This window comes from Sabethes cyaneus, chromosome 2, assembly GCF_943734655.1.
Source record: "Sabethes cyaneus chromosome 2, idSabCyanKW18_F2, whole genome shotgun sequence".
Taxonomy (NCBI): domain Eukaryota; kingdom Metazoa; phylum Arthropoda; class Insecta; order Diptera; family Culicidae; genus Sabethes; species Sabethes cyaneus.
Genome location: NC_071354.1, coordinates 171,454,752 through 171,465,062, shown reverse-complemented (window position 1 = coordinate 171,465,062; position 10,311 = coordinate 171,454,752). Strand labels below are relative to the sequence as shown.

Genomic DNA, 10,311 nt, shown 5'->3' with positions numbered 1-10,311 from the left:
TCCACTTCTGTTCTGTGTTATATGTCTACGTTTGCCGGTCGGGTAGAACAAAAGGATGAAATCAAAGATCTCCACTGCCGACGGTTACCCGCCATGGCTTTTATCTGTTGCCAGGACAGGTTTTCGTCTACAGCCCGGTTGTTGTTGGCTCTGGCCTCTTCCTCTCCTACGCTGTCCTTACGGATTCCAGTCGCAGTCGAGCACTTCTCTACAGATCTCGTTTACTTTCCTAAAGGTGTGGCCGATCGACTTCCACCCAAGTTGACAAATTTCTTTTGCCGTCGGCCGTTGATGACATCGACGATGGTGCTCCTCATTGGATATCCAGTTCTCATAGGCGCAAGTTGCCAAAATTGATTAGATTTTCTACTCATAATCTAAGTTTATGCACTTTAGGAACATTTTCAACCAAGTTTGATCTAAATACAACCAGTTAACAAGTAAACCCATTTAAGAGTGTGGAAAGCACGTGAGTGGCGTCAGATGTCTACAGACCCTTAATTAAACATCAAATTGTTTTGTTACGTGATATTTATACATTCCTTTGAAAGAACCGCGAAAAATGATATTTGAATTCAGAAGTCTGATAAAAAGCTATCGTACTTTACGAATTGATATGTCTGCTGTTCAGAAACGAGGTGCTTTAGTGGTTTTCGAAGGCTGTGACCGCGCTGGTAAAACTACACAATGCAAAAGGATAGGTAAGTTGAAAAATATCGGGTATTCCACATATAAAAATACTGATCCATCCTCAGTGGAATTTCTGACGAAAGCTGGCCGCAAAGCAAAATTCATGAACTTTCCTGATAGATCAACTCAATGCGGTGCCCTGATTAATTCCTACCTGATGCGAAAGGATGATTTTACCGACGAAGGCATTCATTTACTGTTTTCACTGAATCGTTGGGAGGCTAAAAAGCAAATGGAAAAGCTACTGCAAGAAGGCACGACCCTTATCGTAGACCGATATTCCTATTCTGGTGTTGCGTTCAGTGCTGCTAAAGGGTTGGATATCGAGTGGTGTAAAGCTCCTGAGGCCGGTTTGCCTAAGCCAGATCTTGTGATTTTGCTTACACTAACCGCAGAAGCGATGGCGGAACGGGGTGGTTTTGGCGACGAACGATACGAGGTACCCGAACTGCAAAATAAAGTTATGAAGCAGTTCCTTGCATTGAAGGATGATGCTTACTGGATGGAGATAAACGCAGACAAAAGCATGGATCATCTGACTACAGAATTAGGCGATCTAATCCTTAGGGTAATTGAATCTAGCGAACACAAACCACTGTCGTGTTTATGGTAAAGTACATCTCCAAATACAGAGCAGCAGCAGTGGCCTTTTAACCCAATGCCCTTCTGGCATACAAAAAAAACAGCAGCACATAACGTAGAAAGAATTCATCTGAAATAATATTAACCAATCGATTTTATTTTTTTTTTTTTGTTTACGTTTATTTATTTTTCATTTGCATTCAATAATAAACTATTATTTTGTTTGTATATTTTGAATTTGAGCTCCTTTCATGCATTCTTTCAAGTTAAAATGTCAGTTTATAAGGATAGTTATTAGTTAATTCACTTAACAAGAATAGTTAATGGTGTGCATCTGCCTGAAAGTAGCGAAAACTTCTCAGATAAGCAATTATTTAGTAAATGGTGTATACATAAGAATAGTTAATTGCGTTTATAAAAACATGTAATTACATTCTCTCGTAATATAAATGAATGAAGGTACCATCGTGCCAGGACTCTTGGAACAGTTTTGCACTCCATTCAAAATTTAATAGTTTAAAAAACAGTGTTTTTTACATAAATTTCACTGACCCATTGATAGCTAGACGGGCAAAACATCTCGTTCGAAACAAGTCGAACGAAATACAGAATAGGGAAGAAAGATTAGCTACAGCAATTGGCTTATTTGTTTATTTGTTAAAAAAGTCAACAGATTTCTGGATCCTAATGACTAATAAAAACTACTAGCTAATGTTCTAAAGCGAGATTTCAACACGTTGCGGCTAACGCCAAAGTCAAAACAGGATACAAAACGGTTAAAATTGCGTTGTAAGCTAGTTATAGTGCTAAAGGTGCTGTAGTTGGTTCTTCTGTGTGGTATACGTAGAATGAATTGTTCCGTGTTAAGCGAGGCGGAGCTGAAATGTCGATTCTCTCAAGTATCCAAGAGCAGTCGATCCGAGACGTCAAAACATCTGATATAAAAACAGCTTTGATTACGTCCCGACGTCTTTGCAGAGAGTCCAGGTTGATTAGTCTGCAACGCTGTTCGTAGCTTGGTAGTCTGATCGGGTCGTTCCATGGTAGCCGTCGGAGCGCAAAGCGAATGAACCTCCGCTGTACTGCCTCGATTCGGGTGACGCCATTTTGATAATACGGGCTCCATACGGGTGCGCAGTATTCAAGATTAGAACGAACCAACGCACAGTAGAGTGATTTCAAGCAGTATATATCATTGAAGCTTTTGGCGATACGCATGATGAATCCCAAATTCCTGCGGACCTTGTCGACAACGAAAAAAACGTGTTGTTTGAAGGTCAGTTTGGAGTCGAGTAGTACACCGAGATCTTTGACGCAATCTACACGTCGTAAAGACATGCTTGACAGTCGGTATTCGAAGATTATCGGATTCAGCTTTCAGGAGAACATAATCACTTCACATTTATCGGGGTTCAATGTTAGACGATTGTTTTTACACCATTCGGCGAATATCGACAGCTGGTCCTGGAGTGCGAGAGTATCAGACGAGTCATTTACTTTTGCGAACAATTTTAAGTCGTCGGCAAACGCAAGCCGAGGACCTTTGAGCGTTATATTGACGTCGTTAAAATAGATAAGGAAAACCAAAGGACCAAGATGGCTACCTTGCGGAATTCCAGAGAAGGCGGTGAAGGCCTGCGAAATGGAGCCGTCGATAGATACATTAACGAGACGATTCGACAGATACGATTTAACCCTCCAAAGCCGAGTTTATCCAGTTTAGCGATAGCGATTTGATGATTCAGCTTATCAAAGGCAGCAGAGAGGTCCGTGTAGATGACGTCTATCTGAGAACGCTCGTCGAAGCAGTCCATTATGTGGGAAGTGAGTGTTAGTAGATTGGTGGTTGTTGAGCGCTTGGGCATGAATCCGTGTTGTTCATCGGTCAAATACTGCTGGACGAACGAGGAAATTGGTGCGATCACGACAAGCTCGAAGAGTTTTGATAATGCACATAAGGCGGAGATTCCTCTGTAATTGTCCACGTTTCTTTTATTACCCTTCTTATGAACTGGAAACACAAGCGGATTTCCAGACAGAAGGAAATACTCCTGAGCTAATCGATAAGCTAAACAGACGACGGATTGGGGCTACCAAGGCTTCAATACAGTTCTTCAAAAAGATTGAAGGTATGCCGTCCGGTCCACCAGAGCAAGAGCTTTTTAGCTTCAGAGCGGCCAGCCTAATCATAGCATCGTCAATAGTCAGGTTATTGAGAGAGTCGCCGAGACTGGGAACGCTTTCTAGTGCAGTCGATACTTCTGTGTCAGACAGTCTTTCGTTAACAAAGACACTGGAGAATTTCCGTGAGAATAGTTTACAAACCATATCCATATCAGTAGCAGTGTTGTTTCCAAAGAATATTGCTGACGGAAGATTGTTGTCTTTTCGTTGAGCATTCACATATTTCCAGAATGACTTAGGGATACGTTTCAATCTGCGCTGGACGTTGTTTAAGTATTTACGGAAGCAGTGACGACTGAATTTTTTGTAACGTCTGTTGAGCGCCAGATAGTGGTTTCGCAGCGATTGGGTCTTGTACCTTGAGTGCCTCCTTAATGCAGCTTTTTTTCGGATTTCAGGCGACGCAGCGTAGCGTTTATCCAAGGTAGATACGGTTCTGTGCGTATCGTTTTTTAGGCACGTGGCGATCGATAATGTAATTCAGAATATGCGAAAAAGTCAAAGCAGCAGCGTTAACGTCATTAGCATCCAGGGCTGTATCCCACTCGATACACGTTAAAGTTCTTTGGATAAGGTCGAAATTGGCGCGATTAAAATCGTAGTACACGGGCAGTGGCATATTAGACATCCTGGACGGTGTATGTTGAATCGAAATTAGTAATGGTGGATGATGGAGGGCGTCCTTGACGAGAGGAGCCGGTGCCAACACACATTCAGGAGCAAGACTGCGAATGCTGGAGAAGCAAAGATCCAAACAGCGTCCGTTTTCGTTGAGGATTTTATTGATTTGTTGCAAAGTAGCTGTGCTATAGCAGTCGAGCAATTCATTGGTGATCGGGGGAAGTATCGAAGAACTGGAGTCGACGAACAAATATCCGTTGCCGCGTTCACACCAATTTATACCGGGAAGATTGAAATCGCCCAATATGAGCATGTCGTCAGAAGCGGAAGCTGCCGAGAAAATCTCGGAAACCGAAGCCGTGTGAGCCTTAAGAAGAACGGCCTCTCTTAATCCGGTCTGGTATGAAATAGATAGCGCACAGGTATAAACAGCGATCGGTTAATTTTATAGTGACCCAAACTTGCTCGACAGGTAACCAATCGTTGTGTTCCAGGACAGAGGCCTTGAGTTGGCGATGAACTGCTATTACAACGCCGCCACCCGTTGATTTACGACTGCAGACTTCGATCGCAGCGAAAGACTTCGTCGTTTGGTCCGAAGATTTGTGTAGAGGAAGTTCGATCGTCAAGCCAGGTTTTGATCAAGACAATTATATCCTATGGACTATCAGCGCATGCTAGCAGGTAGTCGGGGACGCTTGCGTTCATTCCACCGATGTTCTGGTAATAAAAGTGGATGTTATCGTATTGTATGTCGCGCGTGCTGTTCAGTGGCCGGTTAGATGACAGGGCTAGAATCGGAAGACAAATCAACGGTGGAATCTGAATTGGCGATAATGCGCTTGCCTGGCCAGGAGTTTTGGAAGCCCCCATCACTATACCCACACGCACGACCGGGACGGCTATTGAACACTGGTGATAAAGGCTCGACTGCTGCAGGGAGGATGGGAACTTCCATAGTACCAAAGTCGGTGCGTCCCGGTGTCCTGTGGAGTCCAGATTTTGGCATGGCGTCGTTCTGGCGGGTGGCTATGGGCTTTGTCCCTGATGTTCGCACGTTTTGGTTGTTTCCTACGTTGTCAGTTGAGATGGAACGATAGATCGACTCTGAAGCTGGGGTGCACGATGCAAAACAGCTTGAGAGAACGCTGGGATCAGATGCTCGACGACGGGGCATGTCGCTCCAGAAACCGTTGTTGCCTATGGAAGCAAGTTGGACACCCTCATCGCCGACACCACGCACAGAAACGGAACGGCTTTGATGGCGGGAACTGATTGAACGATCGACGAGATAGCGAGGCTTGAGTGGGGCGGGCGGGTTGAGGGTTTTCCATCAAACTTTGGATGCAGAAATAGGGGCGAAAGACAAATGGTCTTCCAGTGGTCCAGAGGTCGTTGGCCTGAAAGCGCGATACGCATCAGCAGAGCATAAAGAGGAACAAGATTTATACTTGCCAAGAGTTAGGTTCTGGAGACCCTGTTCCTCATACTCACACGCAGGGCCGGGACGACTGTTGTACGCTGGCGGCAGTGGCTCGACTGCGGCGGAGGGGTAGAGGGCTTCCGAAGTACTAAAATCGTTGTATCCCGGCATCCAGTTTGGCGACGGAAGATTGTCAGTCCTGCATTCGGCGTCTAGGAACCTATTTCCAACGGTCCCGGATCTATGATGGATGACAGTGGATTGCTCGCTGGGGTTATCTCTATTCGTGGAGTGGATGGTAATACTCGAGGTATAGATGGTGCCCAGTATTTTTTTACGCTGGTGCCTTCAAATTCCCTGAACAGTAAGCCGTGGGGCCATGTACCCGTATCAAGCGCAATATCGCGGTACTTTTCGTCCATACCGACTTTGAACGAAATGTAGTTCATAGCGTTCAGGTCGGCATCTTTTTTTATCAGTGGAATCACCATAATCGGATCACCACTGCTCTGCAGACAAACTTGCACAAGCTCAAGGATTGCTTCGGGCTTCGCAGTGGGGCGTACTCGGGAGAGGTAAAGCCAAAACAATTTTGACGTAGGACTACGTCTTACGGCAAGTTTTGAGATAGGGTGTCATTCCAAAAAATCGAAAAATGCGAGCGTCACGAAAAATGAAAGGTTTTGAGCGCTAATAGCTCAGCAGTTTTCCAATCGATTTTCAATATTCTTACACCAATCGATCAGAAAATCTTCTAAGAATTGACCCAAATGAAGAAAAGTATGGATTCTTGATGTTGAACTATTGAAAAATTGAAAATAATGAACCTATGTTTTAACAGAATTCTCACTTCGTGATTGGTTGGAAGATTCTTTGCGATGATTTAAACCTATACCAATTTGATATCTGTGCTTGGGAAGTAAGCCAAAACAAGTGACAGTTTCCTTATTTCAACAAGATTTCTTAACACCGCGGTTCAACCTAGACCATTTTGATGTCCTTGCTTGGAAAGTACGCCAGAGAGAGTAACAAAGCCCACTCGTGCCAACAGATTTCTTACGAACGCGATTAAACCTAGTCCAATTAGATGTCTGTGTTAGGAAAGTGTGCCAGAAAAAATGACACAAGTTCGTTATCCCAACAGATCGCAAATTCTTTACTGCGAGTCGATAAAACCTCGGCGAACTTGATATCTGTGTTGGAAGAATGTGCTACAGCTGTAGTGTTCGGTTATAATACGACTCTGTATGAATACGCATGCTTGCCGTTTCATTAGAAGTGTAGTGGAAAGATGTGCTGTTGATAAAATAGGATTGAATTGGTAAAATACCTTCAACGTGGGAAACCATGGATAATGAAAACAATCTTTAATTTCAGTAAGGTAGCAGGAAAGCAATAGTTTGTGTTCTTGATTTTGTTAAATTGTTTCAAATGCACAATCTTTTGAGAATTGAACGTATGCAATGTTGCTACTTTGATAAATGTTACATACAACGCATGTAGCATGTATATATGTTGCATATAGCATGTATACATGAAGAATCGAATGATTACAAGCATGAATACATGCTACTATCACTACAAAGAGACTTACGTAGTCCTGCGTCACCTATATATGCGGTCGTGTCTTGTACACAACCCCTCTGATTTTTTTCGGAGGGGAAACGGTTAACACGGTTTGCGAGGTGGACGATTTTGTACCAGCCAGAAGTGGTTTGCTGCCTATTGTACGCTCCTCGCGGCGTCGTTTTTTCGGCGGTTCTGCAGTCGTGTATCTTGACGTAAGGAGCGTAGTGGCGGCTTCAGAAACACTCTTCGAAAGCTGTTCTATGCGTTGGCCGTTGACTAATATGGCTTGCTTCAATTCGCCAACAGCTTCGCCATGGCTGCTAGCAATCGATGAGACTGCGCAGCTCACCGATGACATTACCCCTTTGAAGCGAGTCATTTTTATAAGCTTGACACACTCGTCACACATCCAAAGCAAGTTTTTACGTTCACGTAAAACTTTCAAGAAAGCCGCGTTCATTTTAGCGCATTTGGCGTGCACGAGTTGGTCACAGAAACCCATGCACTTGACATGATCCCCGTCGGCTTGAACCGGTTTAGCGCACTGCTCGCATACGTTTTCCATTTTGATACAAATGAAAAGCTTAAAACCGTGACGGATATGCACTTGGTGTTCTAATGCTTTTTACGTGGACGTTCCGGTGACGGCTAATATGTCTCGACTTTTTCGACGTACTATTAAACCAAGTAACCAAGAGTTCGAATAATGGTATCTAACGAGGGTTAAACAGCTTTATGTATATTAATCTATAACTTGCTAAGCAGCGTCACCTTTAAGTAATTAATAACCGAACTTTCAAGCTGTGCTGGGTTCGCTGAATAGAACGCTAAGCAGCTTCGAAATAAACTATCAAAAACTAAGAAAAAACTAACAGCAGCACTTCTATGTTCTATTTTCATACTTCTACCTAACTTCTATATTCGTTGCATTTGCCCGCTGCCCAAGTAACAATGGTAGCTGAATTGCAAGAGCAATGGCTGTTTACGGGTTGGTTTAAGGCGATCAAAGCTGCATTAAGTAAGCACTTAAATGGTGATTAAATAAGCGATGTTTAAGTTACTTTAAGTTTTTTAACCCAGTTCTCTTCCAAAAGCTGATAAACAAGCTTAATAGCGGATTTTTCCACTAAAAAATCTGCTTCTAAACAGCCATAAACATCAAACCGTTTTACAGTTGCTTAAAGGTGTTAAAGTGTAGAGTGGAAGCTTTCATTAGGCTCACAGCTTTCAAACTACTTTAAGGCTGCTTAAGGGTGTTAAAGTGGCTTTACAAACTTCTACCAAGTTTTCTTTCGGCTCACAGCACACATACTGCATAGAATTTCGCAATTCGGCTGACAGTAAAAGTTTGTCAGTTATCGACATTATCGACTGCTACACGCTAGGCGGGCTAGGCTTCAGGTGTAAAGATATTCTCACTGTTTGTTCTGCAGATACAAATGGGGCGGATCACACGGTGAGTGCTTATGGATCAAAAGATGGCGGGTTCAATTCCCGGAAAAAAAGATATGCATTTTTAAGTAGAGCTTAATTATACGAATTATACGAATACGAAATTAAAAATATCGCGTTCGAAACATGCTCACAGCAAAATAATAAAGGCTGCACTCCATTTTTTTAATTTAAAAATAGATTTTTTTTGGCTGCATAAAGGTTGATGAAGCGTTGATTAAGCGACTGGAAAAGCAGATTGCAAAATTATTTCTCGTTCTAAAAATAGAATTGACGGCATTGCGTAGATTGGCTATTTAGGAGCGCAAAAAAGTTTCTCTTAGGCTATGAACCATTTCGCGAAATTTTTAACTTTTTGGTTAAAATTTGACAGTTCGATGGTTATTTCTCCTTGAGTGGTTAAAATCAGTTCCGAATGTGAACCATTTCATATTTGACGGATTGATAGTTTTTTTTTTGCTCAATGAGAGCATATAAGGTGAGGATGAAAATGGTGTTTTTTTCTGTCCGAGTTAAAATCGGAGAAATTTTTGATGTTCATTTGCTTTTATTTGATAGATAAAATTCATCTCATTTCAACCCGGGTTGTTTGAACAAATTTATTATGCGGTGAGCATCCATACCAATGTAAAAAAATCCAACGAAAAATCAGTGAAACTTGTGGCAGCTCTCTTCCTCACCTGTGCATACCTCATTGGCTCTCAGAACTTGGTTAAAACTAACCATGCTCCAGAGTAGAGATGGTCGGGTATGAAAATTTGAATACCCGAACCCGACCCGTACCCGATTAGGAAAAAAAAATAAAAACCCGTGCCCGACCCGAACCCGTAAGTTTATTTTTTTTGATACCCGAACCCGACCGCAACCCGTCGGGCACGGGTACGGGTCCGGATACCCGACAATCTTTAGTGTTAAACGAGGTCAATAGACCCGACCCGACCCGTACCCGGTTTCAAAACCAAACCCGTACCCGACCCGAACCCGCAAAATATTTTTTTTCAATACCCGAACCCGACCCGTACCCGGCGGGTACGGGTACGGGTGCGGGTTTCGGGTAAATTTTCCGCTACCCGACCATCTCTACTCCAGAGCAGGGTTATTTTCGGAAAACCATTGAGGCTGTGAACCATTTCGCGAAATTTTTAACTTTTTGGTTAAAATTTGACAGTTCGATGGTTATTTCTCCTTGAGTGGTTAAAATCAGTTCAGAATGTGAACCATTTCATATTTGACGTATTGATAGTTTTTTTGCTCAATGAGAGGATGAAAATATTGTTTTTTCTGTCCGAGTTAAAATCGGAGGAATTTTTGATGTTCATTTGCTTTTATTTGATAGATAAAATTCATCTCATTTCAACCCGGGTTGTTTGAACAAATTTATAATGCGATAAGCATCCATACCGATGTAAAAAAATCTAACGAAAAATCAGTGAAACTTGTCGAAGCTCTCTTCCTCACCTGTGCATATCTCATTGGCTCTCAGAACTTGGTTAAAACCACCCCATCGACATCTCTATAACGAGCTGCAGTGAACGTCAGCGACAGGATGTCCTGGGCTCAAAATTTGACAGCGGGCACAAATCAGACTGCTGGCAGTTGAGTGAAACGTAGTACTGACATGCTATCTCATTTTCACACACACGAGATGTTGGCAGCGAAAACAAGGTTGCCTGCCGATGGGGTGGTTAAAACTAACCATGGTTCACAGCCTGAACTGTCAAATTTTAACCAAAAAGTTAAAAATTTCGCGAAATGGTTCACAGCCTTAAGCTTCATTGCAGCTTCGAAAG

General features: G+C 42.7%; 1 protein-coding gene across 1 annotated transcript; it reads left to right on the top strand.

The window, feature by feature from the left end:
* The first annotated feature begins 604 nt into the window (after positions 1–604).
* On the top strand, positions 605–1,597 carry LOC128738607 (uncharacterized). The gene is made up of 2 exons (XM_053833880.1): positions 605–701; positions 756–1,597. Exons 1-2 carry the CDS (start codon positions 617–619, stop codon positions 1,301–1,303), a joined length of 633 nt encoding a protein of 210 aa, XP_053689855.1. The 5' UTR covers positions 605–616; the 3' UTR covers positions 1,304–1,597.
* Positions 1,598–10,311: the final 8,714 nt, after the last annotated feature.